At 41.4% G+C, this 25,411-nt stretch overlaps 1 protein-coding gene across 1 annotated transcript; it reads left to right on the forward strand.

The window, feature by feature from the left end:
* The first annotated feature begins 149 nt into the window (after positions 1-149).
* Positions 150-10,178, forward strand: map2k6 (mitogen-activated protein kinase kinase 6). Its single transcript, XM_068718574.1, has 12 exons — positions 150-460; positions 4,182-4,251; positions 4,474-4,522; positions 4,605-4,718; positions 4,969-5,088; positions 5,161-5,277; positions 5,566-5,617; positions 5,736-5,863; positions 6,441-6,518; positions 7,430-7,569; positions 7,837-7,882; positions 8,143-10,178. The coding sequence occupies exons 1-12, from the start codon at positions 442-444 to the stop codon at positions 8,218-8,220; spliced, it is 1,011 nt and encodes a 336-aa protein (XP_068574675.1). The 5' UTR covers positions 150-441; the 3' UTR covers positions 8,221-10,178.
* Positions 10,179-25,411: the final 15,233 nt, after the last annotated feature.

Here is a 25,411-nt window from a genome sequence, read left to right on the forward strand (position 1 = left end):
TGGGCTAGTTACAGTAGGCTAATTATGGAAAAGTCCCTCGCTTTATTTAAGGAAAGAAAAGTGCTCACACTAAAAACTACACATCCCACGATGCTTGGTACGAGGCCGGAAATACGTCATTACGTCGTTGAAACCCTTCAGCTGTCAGACTTTGGCCACCCTAAAAGTGCAGGTTTTGTTAGCAAACTAACTCGAACTGTACAACCCGCGCCGACTTTCTTTAAAGTTGTGCATTCATCTGCTTTTCGATCTTTGAACGCGCGAGCTGGTGATTGAAGCGCAAAGATTGCACGAAGACGAACCGTTTAGTTTTAATCGCAGCTAGTTTTTTGCACAAGCCAGCGATCCTGAGCGGGTGTAAGGCTAGATGCAGGGAGGGAGGGAGTAAAAAAAGGCAAAAGTCTTTGTGCTTCCCTTCCCCCTCATCAAAGCAAAGGGGAAATGTCTCTGTCCAAAGGAGGTAAGTGGCTTTTTTTCTCTCCAAATCTTTTTTTAAAAACAACCGTGCATATATTTTAAATATCGAGGTGCAGTTTGCGTGGAAGTAATTTAGCTAGCGGTGTTTGAGAAATGTAACCTTGCCAGGTGGAAAAGCTGCATGTATGAGAGGAGGAGAAAAAAAAGAAGCTAGCCAGCATGTCTTTCGTGCTTTCTATCATCATGCGAAGTCTCGAGACACACTGGTGTCTGAAGGTATTCATCATATACTTAATGATAGCGTGCTACATTATTTTTATTATTCATATTTTAGCTAAATGCTACAGTCGCGTCCCCGTTTAGGCTCCCGTGTTGTGGTTAGCTAACGCATCATTTTCACGACAATTAAGGACTTTTGCCGAGCTGTAATTATCACGCAACTTTTCCCCTCAGCTCGGAATCACTGGGACTAGTTTCTCTCCTCGGTTGAAGTGAAGCACATTGGGACCACAGGTGTTTTCCAGCCTCCTGACTCGCGACTGATTGTGTTTCCGTCCATTTGGTTTGGCCGATGTGTACGCTCTAAAATATTTTTTTAGCTCTGCATTTTTAATTTTTTTTTAATTTTCCGGTTGTGGAAAGTCCTTTTAAAATTATTTATTTTTTAAACAGGCGGTAATGCAAAGGAACCATGGCGCTATCACACCCTTGTGCTTCCGCCAGTCAGCCAGCCAGCGAGTCTGTGCGGTGTAATCACTGTAGCGTCACACGGTTGAATAATATGCACAACTTGGAAAAATCAAGGTCCTTCCTCTGCGACACACACACACACACACACACACACACACACACACACACACACACACACACACACACACACAGCATGATGATGATGTCAATTTACATTTCAAGTTCACCGCTTGTGCTGTTACACAATCATACTAGCGTTACCATGGTCGGGGGTACACACTGTTTTGAGAGGGCTGGGGGTAGATTGGCTGGGTGCTGCTCAGGCACACAGCCTTCGGCCTACCATGGCATGTTTTGACTTGCAGCACCAATACCTAGTGCAGCCTCTCTTTTGTTGACAGTTCACTGGCTGCAAGCAGATCCTCTATAGCTGCTACACAGGTTCTGTGCCGTAAATTGTTGTGCACCAAAGCAGGCCCGATGTGTCTTTTTTTCTGTGAAAGTTTTCAATTTTTCTTGCCTTTTTTTACAAGGAGTTGTGCCTTCACTGGGTCTGAGTGCATTGCAGGGCTACTCATGGTATTGCTGAGGCATGTTTGGAGATTGGGTTCTCCCTAACGGCACTGATAGGGTTGTGTGGAAGATTATATGTGCATGACTCATCCTTTTTCTGTACATGGACCCGCTCTGGAAGGCCGGAGCTTCCTGATGGTGACTCGCCGCACAGCTATTGACACTTTGATCTCATGCACAATCCAGACATTCTTGTTCGCATTACGTACTGCACTCTGGATAGTTTCCTCTGGTCATCTTTTTGGTTTCCAGAAATTACTGCATTTCCTTTTTTTTTTTTAAATTTTTTTTTTTAAAAAGAACACCAATTGGCTGCTACTGTCTGTAACAGCTGCTACTGATAACTCTTACACAGCATCAGCAAAAATATTGATTTGACAAAGACACAATGATCAATATTTACAATTATAAATACTTAAGCTGAATAAATCTCTTCCTATCGGAAGAAACATGTTTTTTATAAAATGCAGAATGCAACTTGTGCTATGTTAAGTTATAAAACACGCTTTCAGTGCATTTATTGATGTTAAATTTCATGATATAGCATGAATACAAGCAAGCACTGGGAATGGTATATCTGTAGTGTTTCTGCTGTGCTGCCTCCATATACTTTGAGTGCAGCAGAAGACGATGTAATTGCACTATTGTGTGTTGAGTTCGAGGACCAGGCAGGTCTTGCAGCAGAAAACTGCTCTGAAGCTGGCTTGATCGGGGGATAGTGAGAGCCACAATCGGGCCAAGTGATGTGACATCATTTTTCCCAAAGGGTCCTGACAGTTGTTGCGTTTTAAAGCAGATGTGTCCAGTCTGACTGGCTGTGAGTCATATCCCACAAAACACTCCTGGCGACAGGGTCACTGCACACACACACTGCTACCTGAGAGGAGCAAGTATTTCAACTCCATTAATGTGTCAAAGTGAATATGTCAAGCAATAACTCAGAGCTAATAGAAACTGAAAAACCTGCATGTGTGCAGTGTGATTTTTAGTATGTTTTAGATGTCTTGTCGGACGTTCTTGCGCTGCCACGTCCGTGTGCTTTACTAATTTTGGTCGTTGAACAAAAGGGCTGTCTTATTAGTCAGGTCACTGGAAGGCTTTTGGTGCTCGTACTTTCTCCCACGCAGAGGAAACACAAAATCTATTTTTGACCGAGCATGTGTGAGTAAATCATGCTTCAATCTCGCCCGACCACATGAGACTACGCTAGTCTGTCCAGACACTGTGGGCCTATTTTAGGGCGGCAGCACAAAATGTACCTGTCTGACGTTTCCATAGAATCTAAAATCTTTGTGAAACTTCACTTCCCTTCCAGCGCAATCTAGCAAGGAGGGGTTTACCCAGTCGTACTTCCTCCACACTGGAGTATTGTGACTCACTCCATGGCAAACACAACCTTGCAGTAATAATGAGAGCTGTTGCATTTGTTCCAAAATGAAGGTGGCTTGTGCATTAAACCAGTTTCTGTGAACCGGTGTAGAATAATTGCTCAGCCGGGCCCTTGGAACAGGAAATAAGCAGCCAGGTATAAACAGTTTCTCGTCATATCCCAGTAGGTTAAGCCGTGGCCAAGTCCTAAAACGCACGCACGCACGCACGCACGCACGCACGCACGCACGCACACACACACACACACACACACACACACACACACACACACACACACACACACAGATAAAGGTCAACAAAATTTTTCTGTTTTCACCCCTCGACCTTGCAACAAGAGCGGACATGCTGAACACGAGTGTCAAGAGTTGAGTTGGTGTTCCTGTGTTGCCTCTTGTAGGTAGCTGTGTCATTCTGGCAGCGACTCGTGGCCCCTTGTGGGAAGTCCCAGAGGCTGCTGGTAAACTGTGTTTATGAATGGACTGCTGTCACTGATTTAACACAGAATGGTCCCAGAGCTGCACGCACCATACTCCAGATATGAACTAAATAAGAGACAAAATGGGGGAAAACATGCATTGATAGTTGAGTTGATAGCAGTTATCATAAAAGTGAGAAAAAAAAATTCCCCCTTTTCATTTGAATCACCATACCAATGTCGATTAGTCATTTGGTCCACCTTCTCCCTATTGCAGGGCCTCCGCTCTGAGCACACCTAATCTCCAGATAGATAACCGATCATTTGTTGCCGTTTGTGTCAACTGGAAATTGATTGTAACCTCGAAAACCCCTTCCTACCAGAATGGATCAAAATCCCCTTTCATCAGACCGATGTGGATATTTAAAAACAAGCAAAGTCCATTTAGTTTGCACTCAACGGGCCTGATTTAGGACTCGGCGGTCTCTGTTGTGGCAAACCTCGCTCTAATCTCAGAGTAATGTGGAAATCAGGCTCACAAGAGTCTGTAGCTGTGACGTCTATTTGCCTTAGTCTTTTTACAAAACACTTATAATCACACTGGCTTGTGTTTGCTGCTAAATACAGCTTTATTGATCCCGGTATGGCTAAGATGGAGCTGAGGTGGTAATTGTTTTTCTGATTTCCTGTCTCCAAGGGAAGAAGAAGAACCCTGGGCTGAAGCTGGCCAAAGAAGTCTTTGCACAGCCCCCACCAGCAGCAGCAGCGTAAGGCTCTCTCTTTTTATTATTATTTTTTTTTACCGTGGGGTAGTGACTGCAGCAATACCATCCTGAGAGGGTCTCAAAATCAGACCCAGGACGCTAAAATTGGCTTGGAAAATACATCAATCCTTTAGCTTATTGCAGCTATATCGTAAGAAAGACATACAAACATGTAGCACTGACTTTGATGTTGCTAGTGCTTAATGTTGCTCTCTCTCCCTGCAGGCCCCCTCGAGATCTTGACTCGAAAGCTTGTGTCACAATTGGAGATCAGGTGAAGGTGGCTCCGTATTCCTCTGAAACATGTTGTTCTGTTTCCCGAACACACACACTAATGCATTTTCCTCGCTGTCCAGAACTTTGTGGTGAAGGCCGATGACTTGGAGCAGATTGAGGAGCTGGGCAGGGGAGCGTACGGGGTCGTGGACAAGATGAAACATGTGCCCAGTGGTGTTATCATGGCTGTCAAGGTGGGCTGCTACTCGGGTTACCTGTTCTGCAAATGCACCGTGCTTTTTTTGTAAAAATAGCACCGTGACTCATGGATGCATTCAACATGTGAGCTCAACTCGTGGACATTTGGATGAGATCTATCAGATCCATGACTTGTTGTATTGAGGTGGGGGGGGGGTGTTTAGGACACTGGACACCATTTGATTTAAGCTACATCTGCCCCGCTGCTGACACCGCCGGCCCAATCTGTGATGTTTGTGTCCCCAGAGGATTCGTGCCACCGTGAACACTCTGGAGCAGAAGAGGCTTCTGATGGACTTGGACATTTCCATGAGGACCGTGGACTGCTTCTTCACTGTCACCTTCTATGGGGCCCTCTTCAGAGAGGTGAGTAAACTATGACTCGTGTGAACTCCTGCGTATGTTGAGTGTAGTGTAATCATCTTGGTTTTTTTTCAGGGGGATGTTTGGATTTGTATGGAGCTGATGGACACGTCTCTGGATAAGTTCTATAAGAAGGTTACTGAGAAAGGCAAAAACATCCCCGAGGACATCTTGGGCAAGATCGCAGTAGCGGTACGTCCCGTCTCATATTTTACATTATTATTATTATTATTATTATTATTATTATTATTATTATTATACATGTACGTTTAAAGGAACAGTCCAACACACAAGTACAAATGTTCACTTTGTGTCTGAGAGCAAGTCGATAGTTTGTTACATTTGTTTAAATTTGTCTTTGTTTGGAGTAAACAAAAGAAATTTCTGCAGTTCTTTTTTATTTATTTATTTTTTAAGTTATTTTTTTGAGAATGTTTCTTGAGGAATTCCGCCTTTTTAGTTAATTTTCTCCCTCTACAGATTGTCAAGGCATTAGAGCATCTGCACAGCAACCTGTCCGTGATACACAGAGGTAATCAGGTCATCATCATCATCATGTTCCCGGTTCAGTTTCCTGTTAATGTTTCTCATTGTTGTCTTGCTGTGTTCTCTCTCTCGCTCATCATTTTGCCAACGATGTCTCTCTCCAGATGTGAAGCCCTCCAATGTTCTGATCAACACTCAGGGCCAAGTGAAAATGTGCGACTTTGGCATCAGTGGCCACCTGGTGGACTCTGTGGCTAAAACAATGGATGCAGGCTGCAAGCCCTACATGGCGGTAAGTGGGGAGTGGGAAAGAGACTCCTGGTGCCGGCTAGTTGAGATTTAGGGTTCTCTAGAAATTGACTGAGGGATTTCCACAGTCCAGGAGGATATTAAAGAGGTACTGCACACTTTGAGCTGTAAACTAAATGCCTGTATTTTGATAAAATACATCAATCTTATGACATTTATATATATTAAAAAAAAAAAAAAAATGTTGATGCCAAACATAGTGCCTGTATGAAGGAATGTAGGTTCACAAAACCAGCAAGTGATTTAAAATCCTTTCAAAGAACACATTTTAGCCGACAGATTTGTTCAAATGTTCTTCCCCAATTAGACATATTCTTATCTTTTGACATGCATTTTTAATTCTTCAGGGAGTTTAATTAATAATTATATGAAAATAGCTTTTTTCAGCTTGTTTATTATCAAAATGACTTATTTTCTGTTGATTCATGTGTAGAAAATGCATTTTAAAAAGTTGATTAGGTTTTCCTCCACATTTCAGTGTAATTCTAGTTAATAATAATTGTTTGGATGATTTTCAGATAGTGGTGGTACTTAATATGTTGCTATAATTTCTATTTCAGCCTGAGCGGATCAACCCTGACCTCAACCAGAAAGGCTACAGTGTCAAGTCAGACATATGGAGTCTTGGTATCACAATGGTGAGTATGGCTGAATATCAAAATGTGTCTCTTAATGCCATTTGTGATACATTTTAGGCAAATTAATCCATGTTGGGTTTTTTTTGCTCACGTTATCTAACTATCACTTATTATTTGTTTAAGTGTGGATAAAATCATGGTTGAAGCTCTCAACAACAACAATAATAATAATAATAACAAGCATGTATTGACTCAATTTTGTCCAAAAATTCTATATGATATTTTTTGAGGGAATATCATTTGAAGCATGCAGTTTTGTTTTTACATCACACTTAATATCACCACTCAGTTCAATGTAGGCAACAATCTGGACTCCTTCCAGTCACAACCTTCTCCAACTGCTCCGTTGCCCCAAAATACAATAGTGCATACAGCTCAGGACATCATAACAACAATATGTTAAGAACCACTTGGACCCAAAATGTTGGTTAAAATGAATTAGTAAGAGTAATGTTTCCCAACAGTAGTGCGCAGGGTTTTCCCTCATTCATTCATTCATTCATTCATTCATTCATTCAGCTTTAGTGTTCAACTCATGCGTGCCTACACCCAATAATTCTCCTTCAGTAAAACCCCTGTGTGGTTTAATCTCATCATACAACTCCATGTTAGTCCACACTCCCAACAAAGAAAACATTTTGTCACCGCGATAATTACAAGATAACTTATGCATTTCCTAAAAGAGATCCCGTTACATGTAACTCATATTTCCACACAGCACTAATGGTGAGTCATGCTCACCGTTGACAGTTTTAACACCTGTGCCATGTTGATGTCAGATCAGTACAAGTCCATGCTGTTCTCAGTTAGTGTTGAACTTTTTTTATTCATTTCCGATTGTCCAAATGGTTTGTGTTGCAGGTGAAAGTGAGTCTTTTATCAGCATGTTGAATCACTTCTCTGTCTCCTAGACCGAGCTGGCCATTTTGAAGTTCCCCTACGACTCGTGGGGCACCCCGTTCCAGCAGCTCAAACAGGTGGTGGACGAGCCGTCTCCACAGTTGCCCGCCGACCGTTTCTCCCCAGAATTTGTAGACTTCATCTCCCAGTGGTGAGTCTCGCACACCGATGACGAATGTGTCGACTTTCACCTTATTCACCTTGCTATTAAAAAAAAAAAAAAAAAATACAATTTAAAAAGTGGCACTGAGGCCCAGCAGGGGTCAGTGTTTGCTCTGTGTTTACTGAATGAGGTGGCTTAGGTACAGCACTAGAGCTGATGTCTATTTTTAGATGTGTTTTGTATGAAGTTATCATACAATTTTGGGATTTCCTGCTTTTCTCACTTTTGCATTTTGTCCCTTTTTTGTTTTTACAGCTTAAGAAAGAAGCCAAATGAGAGACCTGCTTATACAGAATTAATGGTTAGTAGTTTTTATACTTTTTCTCTTACCCCAAAACAACAACACAAATATTACACGTTGTGCTACTTTGTCTACTTTGCCACAATCAACATCCCTGCTGTAAAGATCAGTGTGCTCTGGTTCTTGCTTTTGTCCACTAGAGGCCATACTCACCCAGTTAACCCATTAACACTATGACTTGTGTATTTACAACAACATCATTTGATCATTTATTTGTTTAAGGACATATTCTGAAGTGTTTTTTCCTTGTTTTAATGCAGCAACATCCGTTTCTCACCATGCATGACTCCAAAGACACAGACGTGGCCAGTTTTGTGAAGGTTATCCTGGATGACTGATGGGCTCCCTGCGGGCCCCCGGCCCATCAGGTTAGGCGGGACCTCTCGGCAAACAAATCAATGGCCTACCTTTATTTTTTTTTTATTATTTTTTTTTTAACTCACTGGAATGACAGACTCTCAAGCACCCACACACAATAGGGGGGATGACCCCAAAAGACTGACAGCAGCATTGGAGTGGGAGAGTGGCGGTAATATGAACTCGTACGGTCAAAAACCAACTGGAGAGGTTTAATTCGCTCCTCCAAGCTTCCTGTGTGTGCGATTATTCAACATGACAAATATGAACTGAACCAGATTTGTTGTTTTTTGTCTCGTTCTTCTTTTTTTTCGCCCCGCAGTGTCTCTCTCTCTCTCTCTCTCTCTCTCTCTCTCTCTCTCTCTCTCTCTCTCTCTCTCTCTCTCTCTCTCTCTTCCCCCCCTTCCTTCCTTCAGAACGGACAGAGCCAGCCGTCATTTCTATGTGACACATATTGTATGAATACTTTGAATATCATCTGCAAAACCAACAGTTAATGTGTATCTCGTTGTGTATTGAAATCTATATTTGCATATGTGTTTGTATGTTTTCTCATTATACAGAGTTTTTGATACTGTATATCGTCGACATGTGTGAATTTTACCGGACTGGGGCCTTATTTGTCAGATCACATCGGGGGGGGACAGTTAAACCTGGTTCTGCTCTGAGGTGGCCGGTCAGTGCCGGGTCCAGGAGGCTCCAGAGCGAAGAGAAATAACTTAAGAAATGTCAAGAGTTGCAAGTCATAACGCAGGAATGTAAAACGTCCCATATCACCTGATCCCATTGTGATCCAAGCTGAGGGCCTTCATGCAGCGACCCCCTCCGTACTCGTCTTCTTCTTCTTTCTCGGGTATTAACGAGCCGGCCTCAGTGCTGCCATTGTTACTACCTGGAAGTATTCAGAGTTTGCCTAATCAAGCTCACAGCTTTATCTCTTCCTGTGTGCCATTTTAGTCGTTCTCATGAATTACTGCATTAATTGTGGGTTTTTTAGACTCGTTCTGTCCTGCATTTTGATTTGATCTTCGCAGCATTTATACTCATCCCTTTGCCTGCAGTTCTCAATTCTGGAGTCAGCATAGTCTTTTCATATGAGGCACTTGTGTTCCTTATTATGCATTACACAGACAGTATGTTAGGGAAATAATTTATATGTTGAAGATGTAAATACTATCTTTTTTTTTTTTTTTATGTAACATGGCACTGTCATAACTTGGCAGGGCAGACGGGTGGTAGAGTGGTTGGTAGTTTAATGCAGCGTGACACACCCACACACTCACACACATACACACATTTGTACTCACAGGGCCAGCTGACTACCATACACCTATTTTGGACTGATGTGCTGTCAAGCTCCACCGCTCAGGTTTCTGTGCTCTCCTTCATGCGGAGACGACCCCATTTATTTTTCCCCCAGGTCGCACTCTCCTCGAGTGCCGGACCGAGAGCCTTTTCTCAGTCCATGGTGGGCAGCCATTATCTCCTCTGTCTGAGCGCACTATGCAGAGCCCCTTCGCCTCGGACACGCGGCAAGAGGCCCTTGCCATGTGGCAGTTTCGCCAAGTGTTCAGAGACTGACGGCGATGACAGTGATGACTGCCGTGCCTCTGTTCATGGCTAGCACTCAACGCCCCTCTGGTTTACACTGTAGTGCAACCTTTATCGAAAGTCAGTGAGTTAGGAGTATTTTTGTGAATAATAAGGGAAAGCTAGCAACACCACAAAGAAGCTGCTATTTCTATTTTATTTCTTTTGTCAGCCTTCTTTGGATGGCCATTCCCTTTGCTGTGTAAAGAGTTTTTACGCTGATCACAATGAGAATGGAACACTTGCTCTACCTCTTACTCCTTCACTCTATTTGCCACCGTTTCATTGGGTGGGACCGACAAACTTGAACTATGGAAAGACAAAAAAATAAAGGCTTTATTGTTCAGTATGTCCGTTTTAAAGCTTTCCTTTCATGTCTGATGCTAGTTTAGCAATCAAAGAAGTAGTTGTTGTTCATGTGTCTGATGCAGAGATTACAACCCTGTCCACGTTTAAAGGGTAAGGCAATATTCACATTGTGAATATAAAAATGTCTACTGTTCACCTCAAATGTTGCCACAGCGATAACTTTCCTGAATTGTAAAAGCCTTGAAACTCATGAAGCTGCTTCTTTAACTGGGCGTCTTGGATTGTATCTCACTGGTAGCAACATGCGCCCAACTTAATCAGCAGCTGAAAATAGTCTAAACACACAGTGGACTCCTGTTTGAGTCAATGATGTTGCTGTTTTAGGTGTACTTTTCTTTTTTTTCAGGCCCATAACTGGTTCAGAATCTGGTTGGACAAAGCTTTATACAGGTATAGCCTGTGTTAGGTTGTGTTATCTAGAAACAAGAGTACCACAGAACTTATTTTAAGTAATTTGATCTTGTAATTTTGGTTGCTTCAAGCTAAAATAAAGCTCATATCTGAAATGTTTTCTCTTAAATGTGATGGGGACGTTTGGCAGTGGAAAGGCTGCCTCGTCCTTTTTAGCGGGTCTCTTGTTCGTGCATCTTGCTGTATATGGTCGACCCACTTAGTTCCTACTTCCATGTCACTAACAGTTCCACTTTAGCCTCTCGTTCCTTTAATCAAGACGAGAGATACTGGAGCTGACTGATCCAGCTGATAGAAGGAAGCCAAGTCTTTGGGTTTCTATCTGCAGCACTCTCTAATTCGCTCACTTTTCTCCTCGTACACATGTCAGCAGGACCATGTTTTTCATCCTCTCACATGTGATGCTGTAAAGAAGGTATCGTGTAATGGAAGTGTGATTGGAAATGGTACACCTGGCCTCAGCACACGGTAACTTAAGCCCTCTTGCTGAGCGGATACATTTTTTTACCCTCTGTTATAAACCCAAAATCTATTTTCAAATCCAATTATTACAATCAGCTTTTTATATCACAGTCTGCGTGTTTCAGCAATATTACAGTTCCCATTCGTGTAAACATCCTTATGCAAGTACACATAAGTGAACACACTTCTTGTCAAGCTGTGGATCTTCCGGATGTGTGATGAATAGAAAGAAGAATCTCATTTTGATGGCTCTTTGTGAGTGCTTTTTTTTGCTGTGAATGTTAACAACGGAGGTTCACAAAAGCTCACTCAGAGCAGACTACTCTGCTTTGAGTGTGTCTGTCAAAGACTGATGACTTCATGCCAGGATGAGAAAATTCAATGCCATGTAGACTGCAGGCAGTGGGCCCAGTGTTGTGAAGAAGAGTGGTTTGCCAGCCAAACTGAAGAGACTCTTTTTAGGAAAGAAGGCCTTTGATGATGATGATGAGGATTGCATAATGCAGCTCAAAAGATTGGCGTGTGAGTGGAAAAAAATAGGCGACATCCAGTTGAATTACTGTCCCGGCTCAATTCAATGTGGACTGTGATGCAGAAGTGAATCACAACCTCTCTGCAAACGGGCATTTTAGACCCAGCAGGGTAGCTGTGAAAGTGAATGGTTGGGTAATTATGGCTTGTTTTGAACAAATTAACAAATGGATGTTCAAAATGCAACTAAGCACATTTACTGTAATGTACTTAAATACACATTAGAGGTACTTGAAGTTACTTAACTTCACTATTTCCATTTTTTGCTGCTTTCCACACAATTTATAATAACATTTTGTACTTTTCAATGCACTACAATTATCTGACGGCTTACTTTACACATTAAGAGACTACATACAAATGTTTGACGAGCCTGCAAAATATGATTAAACTGCCCAACAGTATGGAAAATAGTTAGATATATGACAAAATAACATTAACAGTGGCATTTTTGCATTATGAGTGCTTCAATGTTTGATAGTTAAATACTGCTTAAAAATGCTACATTGAGTGAAATTTAGCTATATAGTTTTTGATCATCATAATAGTGTGAGGCTTATCATCAAGACATTGTAAGACATTGTAACTGTTCAAATCCGGTGTAGTAAAGTGTATGTAGTTGCAGAATGTGAGCTACAGGACAATGATAACTAGCTTTTTCAAAACCTTCCTCCCCTATTCCTCAAAAAAAAGGCATTTTTCATGATAGATGTTAGACTTGTATATACAGTTTTTGAGGAAAATGTTTTATGGATAGATGCTAAAGCATGTATTCCATCTTTTAAACGGTCAAAAAGTTAAATTCCAGCGCAATACCAGCAGGACAGCGGTTTCTCGTCTGTTTCCAGCCCTAAACAGGTGCATTCAACACAGAGAGATGATACTGTGGTTAGTTATCACACTTTGACTTAACTGTTCATATGATTTATGTAGCTAGTGTCACAAGTCGGGGCTCGGTTTCTTGCTCTGCTCAGCCTTTACCGTTTCCTTTTTTTTTCTGATCTAACAAACAAGTACAAGTGATTAAAATGGTGCCTATTTTTTGCGCAGTGAAGTTTGGGAACTCTGTTTGCTGTCGCCCCAAGGGACCCACAGATGGACAGAGGACAGCCAGACAAGACGACAAGAAGTAAGTATGTGCGCTCCATTTTGGAATTATTTCCTTAATCTAATGCCAGATCTCACGATCTCCTGACCTGCTTACGTCCTGATGGAAATCCAACGGCGGCGTTTAGACGCCACCTAACAACTCATTAGAGTGCCATACAATCATCCCTGCTGATGACTGCAATGTGCCAATTATAATAATCATGCATTGTGATTTGTAAATGGGCAAGTTGTGATGGAACTTGGGACTCGTCCCTCATCAACCCTCCATGAATCTGTGTTCCCGGCCCCTCTCTTTCTCTCGCTCTGTTCCTTGCCAAGGAAAACGTGGCCCTCACCGTGCCCTTAGATGGCAGACCTACAAGCAGCAGATGACGTTGTATAAGTTTTCTCTTCTACAGGGCAGGACACAGGGTGGCCTGTGGTGGAAAGTTAGAATGGGGTCCCTTTTCTGAAGAGGGTAAAAGAGCCTTTATGGAACCAGATCTTCTTAGGCCCTGGGCTGACACTGCACAACCTTATGTAACATGCTCTATTATAGAGCGGCTCCTATTGCGCCGTGACTCTGGGTCTGGGTGTGGTGGAGGGAGGGAGGGAGGGGTAGTGAGTGTTGACGCGGACTCGGTCAGACATGACGGGTTGAGCAGCCTTAAGTAGCCTCATTACGGTCGAAATTAGAGGGTGTCTGATCTCTGCAAACATGCACGTATTGTGTAAAGTACACAAGAGACGTCACAACCCTTTTCATCGTTTTTTTTTTTGTTTTTTTTTCCCAAATCTATTGTTGGTCTAGCAGCCGTCCTTTCATTTCTGCAAATGGGGTAAGGATGATATACAGTATGTCATGCCAGAAGATAAGCCCTTTTAAAAAAAATAAATATATATATATATATATATATATATATACACACACACACACACACACACACACACACACACACACACACACACACACACACACACACACACACACACACACTACACCTTTGCCTAACTTGGCTCAGCAATGATCACCAACAGTTTTGATGATATTTGTGTTTGAAATTGGATTCAGAGAGACAGGCTTTTGCATCACGATGCAATTGGCCTAATTTTTGTTTCCAGTGGTGGAAAGAAACAATGCGATTTTGAGGTACTTGTACTGTATTTGAGTATTTTACATTTGATGATACTTTATGCCTCTGCTCCACTACGATGTTGTACTAATGTTTTCACATTAGTTACTTTACAGATCCAGATTATTAAAACAAAGTATTATCCAACGAATAAATAATGATACATTATTATGGATAATACAAGCTACCGTCAGCATGTCAAATACAAATTTAAATGAGCTCCACCTTTACCAGCAGCAACATTGGTGATGTTACACATCACTCATTGTAATCCATTACATTTATGTGTGTTTTTCTGAAATGTGCCATTCTGCATAATGAGTACTTTTACTTTTGTTACTAAATATTTTGATGGTAATACTTTGAATGCAGGACTTTTACTTGTTATAATAACAAATCTACACTGCGGCTACTTTGACTAAAGCAAGACTTCTTCCGCCACTGGTTAGTTTAGAAGTTAGGATAGCGCCACCATTTCTCCATTTGGTAGTTTTTTGATGACTGCAATATTGGATGAGATTCTCCATCTTCTATGAAAACTGTGGCTGAAATGAGATGAATGAGATAACGGATGACATGGACATTTATCAGTCCCCTGAGTAACTTAGATAATTACTTGAAGGGTAGAAAAACATCAATGTAGGTAGTTTAAGTATAGTTTTAACCCAACGTCAGTGCTATAATACTGATGCTAGTGTTACTTAAAGTGTAATTCTGCATTGTTGGATGTAAACTTCCTTCCTTCTATCAAAAGCCTTCAGGGCAGTGCTGTGCTCTCTGGATTCAAAGGACTGGGTGACAAAGCAGATGCTAGTCGGTGAAAAAAAATCTGTTGCAGAAAAGAAAATGTCTCAGAGGAACTTCAGGATGAGGCAATTACATAATTACATTTTGGTGGCATCTTTGGGAATAAAAAGTGGTCCGGGAATATCTACTGCTGTATTTGTTTTTCAAGCCTCTCAGACTTCTTAACCCAGTTGGCAACAAGGATTACACTTAGGATACAGCTCTTAAATGGCATCAGATACGAGGTCACGGCGCTGCATATCCAATATGAGGCCAAAGCTGGATTAAGCATTTAACGGAAGCAGTAAAGGGCGTCTTGAATCGCGAGGAGCATCTGCTTGAGAGAGATTCCTTAACCTCGGTAGCTTGAGAGGACCGTGTGCTTCAAATTCATATCCCCAAACTCTAACTGCCTTCTGTAAACAGAGTTCCAAGTAGTCTGAGCTCACTGGAAATACAGCACTCTAGTATTACACCCTTACAATCCCCAACAGGCGCTCAACTTTTTGTGATGAAACAATTCCCCATGTAGACGGTAGTTACTTCCTCTGGTGTTGAAGGTGATACCTGAACAGATTTGATAGTTGAGCCTGGATTAAAACCGTGTCGTAATTTTAAAATCCAAAGCACCGGTGGCAAAGCATCCATCACAAAGCCAAAGAAAAGCCTGATCTCCCAGATCTCCATGCCTCTGTTCATTTATGTGACTTCACCATATTAAAGTAAATATTTGCAAAAAGCTCTCCTCATAAAAAGCAGATGACAGCATTTTTAATCAAATTGGTAAATATGAGATATGTTCTGTGTTCTCTTTCCTGACATACATGCAACTGTCGAATGGGCAGACTATCTACGATAATTTACTGTGCCAGTTTATGGCTTCAGTAAACTAACCGAGTCCAACAATAATCCAAAACAGGTGTGTACTACTGTCTAACTTTTAAAACCCTCCTGACTTTTTGTCAAGTGATCAAGTGAGATGACTCCTCATTGGAAATAAACATACTTAAGCCTCTGCAGTATTCAACATTCATAGAGACCACAAATGTATGTCAGTAATAGCCAGTAACATTACTGCTACGATGGATTATAGTTTCAGCATTGAGAGATACTGCAGGCCGAAGGAGGATGTGTGTTGTTTACTGCATGATTTGGAAAAGTTAAGACTATTTTAAAACCCCGGGAAAGCCAAAGAAGGTGAAATGTAATATCATTGCCAGAGAAGAAGTGCAGTGGGCCGATGTCAACAAGTGGAACAGCTGCAATGAGGCAAGACACTCTCTCCTTTCAAACCACAGCTGAAGGCAGAGCCCTCACCATCCAAATCTGTTCATGTATCGTCACTGATGATTTAAGGAGGACAAGTCAGTTAGTTGTTGTTTTTTTTTGTTCTAACTGGAACTTGATTCATGCGTATTTTATGCCCCATTGTTTATTTTCAGCCAGATATAAAAAAAGGAGATACAGATTTTTTTTTTTTTTTCTGCCCTCACATCTCCCATTTGCCTGATTACATAAATGTGTTTCCGTGTTTGCATTGATGACCTCCAACATTACTGACAAGCATCTATTGATTTACCAGTTTTGTTGTGGTTGGCAGCCGGGCAAATGAGCAGAGAGAGACTGCTCACACCACTCAGACTACTACAGCAACTACTAGAATATTGTCGAACAACACAAATGAATGCGCAAGTGTTTTTAGAGCCCGTGGCAAGACTGTGGCCTGCACACAGACGATGTTTCTTTTAATTTCGAACAACGCTCAGTCTGTCGGTTGGTCGACCTCAGACTGAACTATTGAATGGATTGCCGTGAAATGATGAAATTCTTTGTAATCCCCTGCCTAGGCCCAGTGCCATCTCAGGCAAAATCATCAATTTGTCCGATACTAGCCCAAACATACTTTGGATTGAAACAGACATGCTAAACTAGTACACACTATACCTGCTAAACATAAACACACACTAGTATTGTCAGCTGTCAGAGATGTTCTTTTTATTAAGGGCTAGCAGATGTTAACATGCTAAGATGGTGACCATGGTAAACAATTAGTTAAACATCAACATGCTAGCATTGTCAGCTATCTCAGTTGTGCCTTTTGTTTAGGGCTGGCAAATGTTAGTATTCTAACATGCTAAACTAAGATGGTGGCCATGGTAAATAATTTGCTCAACATCCACATGCTAGCATTGTCAGTTAATTGTTCTTCTTTTAGTGCTGGCAAATGTTAGCATGCTAACTTATGCTAAACTAAGATGGTGGCCATGGTAAACAATATAGAATACCTAATAAACATCAACATGCTGATATTGTCAGTTGTCTCAGCTGTACTTTTTGTTGAGGGCTAGTTAATATGCTAAAAACTAAAATGATGACCACGGCAAACGTGATACCAAAAACTAAAACAAAGACACATTAGCATTGTCATTGTGAGAGGTTAGCATGGGGCTCAAAGCACCACTGTGCCTAAGAAGCTCCACAGAGCTGCTAGCATGTGTACGCTACTATAGCTTTGGACTATATTTATCTAACTTAGTATAAGTTATTATGACTCTCCTATTGTAACAAGGAGTAGAATAGTCTTTTAACATTCCAGTAAAAGAACCCTCTCTTGACCTGTTCAGTATTCAATAGCCTCTGCAACTCAGATGCTTTGTGCTAAAACATAGGATAGGCCTACAGGTGCTTTGATTTCTGGAAATTGTTTTTAGTCACAGATGTGCTTTTATTCCCTGCAGTTGTCTAACTTCATATTCAATTGAAAGGATCCATCTCCATGACAGATTACAGTCAATGTAAACAGTATTTCCTCAGCCTCTGCACACACCTGTTACTGTTGACACTAGAGTGAGGTCATCAGCTGAGTGTTTTTCTTTGTTGCCATCACATTGCTCCTGGTTTCTCATAGCAGGGAGTGAAGCTGGCAGCAGAGGACAGGAGAAGCAAACGGTGACCCCCCTAACCTGGACTGTTTTCCTGAAGTAGAGCCGACGCTTTCAGAGCCCAGCTGGTCTAATGGAAACATGCTCCTCCCCAGTGAGAGTGAGTGTAGAAAGATTCTTCTCATCAAGGCTGCAAGTCTGTGCCTGTTGATGCAAAACAACCAAGTTTAAAAAAGCTTGAGACCGCTGGGGCTTCATTTTATATATAAACCTCTTCTAGCCCTCTAAATGTGATGAAGCCTGATCTGATCATGAAGCTATCACTTTGCTCCTCTGGGAATTGTGTCTTTTTTATACAGTCACTCTTGCATCTTTTGCAATACTTTTGCATCATACTGTAGCAAGAGATGCTGAAAAGGTGCAGATGGTCAACTATTCAATGTAAGAAAGTTTCTGTTTTAAAGCTTTTGGAGACTTTTAAATTGACCAGGTGATATGCAGAGACATCAGCACTAGAGAGAGGAACCACACGAAAATAAAAGGATGCCTAAGTGTGTCGAAGGTGGACTAGAGAGCTTCACAGTGACGGAGGCAGGTGTACAGCATAGGATTATGTTCCATGCTGGAGAAGTGAAAGGTCTTTCTTTCCAGTAATGATTCACTTGTAGGAACAAAGCCAGCTAGCCTGTCCTGCTCCAGAGGTCTTAGAAGATCCACTGGGGAGTGATTAATGTCAATAGCTCCCAACATGACCCATTCTCTTTCTGTTTTATTCGCGATGGAAAGTAATTGTCCCTTATGAATGGGATGATGTATTGTTCCTGAAATAGACTTGGCAAAGTGCTTGACATTTGTCCAGATTATTTTCAAGTCTGCCAATATCTAAATGACACAAATAATCCTTGCTTCCACAGCTGTCTGCTGTGTCTCCTTTTCAAAGTAATCTTTCAAATTGGCGAAAAAGTGGAGAGCATCACATGCACATTCGCACAGAGCCACAGCATTGGTGAGAACATGAGTTAAACTAAAATTCTCCCCTGACACTTCCACCTGTTGATATGAGCAGCTTGACTTTTAATCAGTAGGTCCTCGTGCTGCTTGTCTGGAGTTGTAAGTGAGGACGAAAGTCAAGAGATCAGAACACAACATTGATTAACTGAGCACACGGGTGTAACACTGAGCCTTCTCTCGCGCATGCAAGGACGTCTTAAAGTGGCGAGCCACTCTTCTCCTGTTACCTGTTCCTCTCAGTGTACATGGAAAACTTCCCTTGTTTTCAGTGCTCTATACTGGTGTAGATATGGCTTCCATTACACGTGTGGTTCTCATGCTTTGTATTAATTAAACCACACTGGAGAACTGGTCCTTCCTTTGGGGTCATGCCAGGAGAGTGTGTGTTTGCTGTTCCGGAAGTGCACAAACATGTCATAGTTGCTTTGGCACTGATTTAGCTTATTTTTGTATTATTGCAGAGCGATCAGATAAACTGATAAGGCTGATATTATGAATATGTGACATAAAGCTGTGTGTTTTGATCACTGCCAATGGAGGAAAATTCCCATCATGTTGATCTTTGCCCACTCTTTATCTCTCTACCTTTTGCCCTGAGGTATTTCTAAACAGAGGTCAACAGATGTCATCTCCTGCAGAGCTTCTGTTACTATTTTCTTTATAGCAGCGGTGCTTAAACTAAGCATAAGCCACCTCTGTAATCCCAGGACAGGAGAGAAAATTGTGTTGTGACGTAAGGAATAATCTTCTTGTTAGGAGAAATTGCATTCTGAGCAGACTGAAGAAGTCACTTGTTATTTTTAGAATGTAGTGGCTGTTTTCTTATTAACAGTTATGTTATTTAATAGAAAAATGCAATAATTTATGTGTAACATGAGAAAAAGTTGACAAAATTGCTTTTATTTCATTTTGAAATTTAAATTCCCTATTCTTGTCAGTTTCCTGTTAAGGGTGTTTTGAAAGTCTCATATACAGCACAGGATGTGGTGTTCGCTGCACCACACTGGGAACATCATGGACCCCCATCCCTGTACATTTTGGATCTCAGGTAGCTCAACACCATGGGAAACTCAGCATCAGCATCCCGCTGAAGAGATAATCTCACGTAGAAAGGGAAAAGATGACATCGACCATCTGCTTCGTCTGGAGGGGATTTGATTGGCTTTCCGCATCAGAGTGGAGCAGTGGGGATGATTAGGCGTCCCTGGTGTCCCGTTCCACTGGGTACCCGGCTCAATGTCACCACTGATTGGATCCTCTAATCTTGTTCTGTGTGAATTAAATCAAAAGTGGGAAGGAGAGTAATCACATTCACTTTGCGTGCGCGTGTGTGTGCGTGTGCGTGTGTGTGTGTGTGCGTGTGTGTGTGTGCGTGTGTGTGTGCGTGTGTGTGTGCGTGTGTGTGTGTGTGTGCGTGTGTGTGTGAGAACTCCTACTTCCTCTCTCCCATGATTAACAGTTACAGTATGAGACAGCTATCCTGGCTCTGGACAGAGATCTGTATCATTGACACCATTTCTACCTGACGTTAGCTGACCTCCAGTGTGATTTAAATGCTAATGGAACTCCCAATCCATATTAGTTCCCCATGGGGAAATGTGATGACACATTGAAAATCAAATAATAAAACAATCTAAGTAATGAAAATTTTAATAATAAAAAAAAAATATATATATAGGAAGCATAAATGCATCAAAGAAGCATGGGTGCATAAACTGACCATGCTTACTTGCTCAAGTTGACAATATTGGTCTTTGGCGTGTATAATGTTTACCATGTTTCAGTTTAGCATGTTAGCATGACAATATTTGCTAATAGGTGCTAAACGTAAACTGCTGAGGCTAATGTGAATGTCACTTTGCAGATTTTTTTTTTCCAAATGTTAAAAATACATTTTGAAATGACTGTAGAACTAAAGGTGAGGATTCATCCTCTGTGGATCATGGATGTCTGTACAACATTTCATGGCAGTCCATCCAACAATTGTTGAGATTAACTAACTCTACATTAGATGAGATTAACACCATATATCAAATTTATATTGTGCATTAAGTAAATAGAATAAAAGCTGTCACAGTTGCATTCAAAGGGAGTAACCAACATATATTAAGGAACATGAAGGCTGTGCATTTCCCACTAGCTTGCCAATATGATCCCTAAAAAGGATCATACATGTCACAGTGATACCGCCCTCATCTATCTTTGGACACTGAACAAACAACAAGAGTTTGAGTCCAAGTCTCTCTCTAACTCCTCCAGAGAGTTCCACGCTGGAGATGACGTTGCCGGTTGCCCAGATATCGTTATGGTAATCCTGGCTGTGGGTCTGTCTTAGACTCTTTTAGGTGTGGAAGCTGCTTCGTCCTGAGGGGGCTGATGTGCCACACATACAGTGGAAAGATGTCAGCTCCATTCACAAAAACAGTGAATGAGCAGTGGCATGGAGCCAGCCGCAGAGCAGGTTACAGAAACACGCATTTGGTCCAACTGAATCCCCAGGGGAAGGACAATAATATGTGGGTAGGAAATGATCACCTCAGCTTCCAGGTGTGAATGAATGTTGTAATATTCATGGGTATGGTTTTATCAAGTAACTTCTGGGACATGTTTAATCCAACTATTCCATTTTTACTAACTTCACAGGACCTCCGCTCATCCTTCTGCTTACATCCTGTACGTCAGTGTGTAACAACATGTCATTATGTAACAAGTTATATCCTGCCAGATCAACTGTAGAGGGATTCATTACAGGAATGACACACGTAACTGTATGAATGTGTATCATGGTATTCATGCATATTCACGTAGATCTTGCCTGAATATAAAAACTTGATAGATAATAATCATTAGAAAATATAATTTGATTAGGTTACAGACAATATAGGACTATTTGGCAGACATCAACACACAATAAAAAGCAGTGTACTGTTGTGGACTTGCAGTTGGTGGTCCCCAATGTATTAGCATAGTGGCTGGCTGGCAAGACCAGTTTGATGGTAACCTTTATCAGTGAAGGGCTGGACACAGTTCAGAGGTATCCATCTCTCCTCAGCTGTCCTCATAAACAAGCCCCTATCAAGTATCCCGTCCTTTAAATTCCCATGTTTTGGAAAGACTTTTTTTAAACTCTTATTTCATCGTTCCTCTCCAGACTTCACTCATTGAGGTTTGCTAATTTGAGGGGAGACCTGGTAAAGAACTTGACAGGATATCCACAGATGGAACAAGAATTAAATGTCTAATCTCAGAAAGAAATTAATGAGTGAAAGGGAAACCTTTAAGAAAAAAGAGACAGAAATAAGGCACCCGTAGTTGCACGGTGTCATTGCTGAGTTTGAGTGTATTCACATTGCCAGCAGGGCCTTGTTATGATGGGAGACAGGCATCATAAATGGAAGTCAGCGAGGCATTTTGTTAACTGCTGTGGCTCACTCACTGATGCGCCTTCATTGCAACAAAGTGCAGCCCCACACAGAGCCAAGTCCTCTCATTACAAGGAGCCTGTGGTCAGGAGCCAACAATGAGCATATAGGTATCGCTTTTGTTTCCTGGCTCTGGATGTATTTGTCAAGGTCGGAGGAGCCGGGGCCAGAGCCAGAAGGGTAAAGGTCAGCGGCATGAATAGACGAGCAGTCACTGAGATACAGCGTTGAGATTGCAAGGCTGTGAATGTATTTATGCCCTAATGAGAACATGCAGAAACACAATCTCATACACAAACGTAGAAACATTTGCACGAATCATGGAACAGTCAAGTTCAGCATTAAACCAACAATGCAAAGATGGACAAACACACAATTTCATGTAAGCTGCTACGTGCCAAATGTCTTTTTGTTGGTGCTTGTGTGACCAGACACACCCACTGTGAATGAATGTACATATTATCTTTCAGCAGGTGCGGGAAATAGAAAAGCCTGAATCTTGTCCAACATATTGTACCTGCTGGATTCTCCTATTCCTCCCATGAGACAGGCTGTCGAGGATAGAGCCAAAATGAGTGTCAGCAGGTGTGTGTGTGAGAGAGAGTGTGTGTTTGTTTGCATGTGTAAGGTTATTATAGTTCAAAAATCTGAAACTATGATTAAATGTAGGGAAAAGGGGGAAACCAAAAGTTTCTATAGATGCCAAAACTTCAATCACTTTTGAGGATAACTTTTAGCTATCAAAGTTTAGTAGTAAAATTGAAAAGTGTTGAAAGAAATGAAAAGAGACAACAACAACAAAATAAAAAAAAACTCCCAGTATGATGATCACTACTGTCACTAGCCAGGAATCCCTTCACACACACAAACACACAGAAGGTTCAGGCCAGTGTGTCAGCTGTTGGTTGTTTGGTGAAACACACTTATCTGTGATCTGATACTCCAGATCTGTTTAAAGTTCTACTGTAAAACAACAAAAAGTCTTGAGTGTATTCATATACCTCACACACCCAATTATGGCTTTATCACTTAATTGTATATGTTGAATGTATTAATTGCACGAAAATATGTAGATTTACAACAAAAGATAGTTTTGTGAGCCTCTATTAAAGTAACATTATGCAAGAATTGGTATTTTTGTTGTTTTGCGACCCCACAGTTTCAGAGTGCAATTAACTTACTTGCCACTTTCATAAATATGAACAGCTGAATGAGCATTTGTTGTGATTATATTACTCATGATCAAAATCTAGCTATCTAGTTATTTCAAGGTAAAATAGTTGAAAAATGTTATTTGCAAAAATGATCAAACACTCAAAAATGTATGAGATATTTAAATACACCCAAACACATTAACTGCTTCACCTTTGTGTGTTTGGAGCATGTTGGCTGACATGTCAACATGATCACCCTCAACGTCAGGTGAGTGTCCGTGCTTTGCCCCCTGTGCCACAAATCCTCATCTGCCATCATTGACTGACGGACATGCATGACACAGCAGGTCTCCACTACAGATCCTCCAGAGGCCTTACACAATTGCCACGTCATCAGAATTATATAATTACCTAATTGAATCCCATTGCACTCTAGGATGATGTGTTATGGGGATTTCTTTTTCATGTCATGTCAGTTGAGGGGCAGATGACAATGCTGGAAACCAATATTGATTAATTTAGAACTGCATCGGAAGTTATTTCTGTGGCCTTCCCAGTCTGAGCGACCTGACTGTTATTTACAACCTCGCCACGAAGAGAACACGTTGCGTGAGTTATATGCTTGTCATAACCAAGGTCAAGCACATTCCTCAGACTTGCGTTGGCTTTCATCCTCTGAAAAAAAGTTTGCCGTCCGCAGGTTCTGACCCACATCCAGATTTGTTGAGGCAATACCTAATTTTGACTGATTGGTTACAATTTGTGAACGTCACTGCTACAACAACATCTTTCCTTTACCGTCAAGATTTCTTGTAAGTAACAAGAAATGGAGAGGTGAGTGTAGCAGAGTTGACACATTTGGCAGATGGCTGTAAACAAAGTCTGTGATGATGGGATAAACAAAGTCTGTGATGATGGGATAAACCTGCGAATGCTTCAGTTTAGTTATGTGCTGAAGTTCAGTCCAGCTGTCTTGGACTTACTTCTACTTGATATCTCACGATGATATAGATGACTCAAAAACTCCTCAAAATGTGACTCTCTTTTATCTGAAACATATTGTTTTCTGACCTCGCCTGCACACTCAAGACATGGATTTAGGCCAAACACGTTACAGCTATTTATAATGTTGCAGGTTGTGGATGTGCCCCACATAAGATTATGTCGGATAATTTGTCTGGTATAATTCCCTTTCTAAATATGTTCAGGAAAGACTTTGTCCAGACTACACACACTTCCTCCTGAGCGATAAATATGCCTGTGATTTTAACACTCTCTAAAATGATGTGTATATACTGTCTCTATAGTGACAGTCACTGAGATACACCAGGGGTGTTTCTGAGCTTTTAAAAGTGGTAACAAGAGGACAGATGCCACATTTCCACGAGTCATATGTTGTATGTTTTATCCGTTCATGCTGAGGTCTGGATCATGGAATATGTCTGCTTCCCTATATGTGATTATCTGTCCAAATGACTGACCTTATTTTGCACAAAACAAAATCATGTGTTTTCTGTGCTGACAAATTGTTTATTTTTGTATTCATCCATCTGCTCTGAAGGTCAAGCGGACCGGCCTGTTGTTAATAAGCTGGTTCGGGGGAATTCGCCAGAGAGACGTCATCAGCATCATTGACAGGAGCTCTCTGGCCAATGCTGGCTGTCAATTTCTTTCAAACAGTTCACCCGGCACGAACTGGGCAGCCACCATCGCCTTTAGCTGAACGTTATTTCAGCGGTTCCAGGTATTTAGGTGTAAAGTTTAGGTGTTCTTCTCTAAACAGAAAAGGGAGAGTCCTCATTTTCACTCCAAGCTGGATCTTTGTGGCGGTCTCATTGGCTAATGTGGAAAATGCCCAGAGGCAGCACCCATTTCCTATGTAGAACCAAATCAAATCGGCTCACTGCGGACGTGTCTGATCAATAGATCCCTCGACTACGTCTCATGCTGGCAGAATGCAGCTGTGGATGGAAACTAACTAAATTTGCTGACAGATGTGTCATACTGCAGACCCACGTTCACCTCTGATACAACCATATTGATCACATCGACTGTATTTTGCGCATATTTATGCTGGGTTAGAGGCACGGGTGTTCACACAATGCTGGCTGCATCCTGGTGTGTTATGCAGTAATTTATCATTCCTTTACAAAAAACAATGACAAAGTGAGCATTATTACATCATATATATTTGGATTGATATATCCGAATTCCTATGGACATTGTCACCATTCCTCAAGACACTCAGTAGCTCAGGATACACTTATTTTCCACAGTTTACTGAAAGAGATTGGGAGAAGAGAATGAGGCGTTCTTTCCATCGCTGTTACTG

Source organism: Cebidichthys violaceus, unplaced genomic scaffold, assembly GCF_023349555.1.
Source record: "Cebidichthys violaceus isolate CVI_PGR_0920_01 unplaced genomic scaffold, fCebVio1.0.p SCAF_23, whole genome shotgun sequence".
Lineage (NCBI taxonomy): Eukaryota > Metazoa > Chordata > Actinopteri > Perciformes > Stichaeidae > Cebidichthys > Cebidichthys violaceus.

Excerpts from the sequence above, each read along its gene's own strand:
- map2k6 (XM_068718574.1), top strand. Across the intron at positions 4,252-4,473 it reads CCCCCACCAGCAGCAGCAGC|GCCCCCTCGAGATCTTGACT; the intron begins GTAAGGCTCTCT and ends CTCTCCCTGCAG. Across the intron at positions 5,278-5,565 it reads TGGGCAAGATCGCAGTAGCG|ATTGTCAAGGCATTAGAGCA; the intron begins GTACGTCCCGTC and ends CTCCCTCTACAG.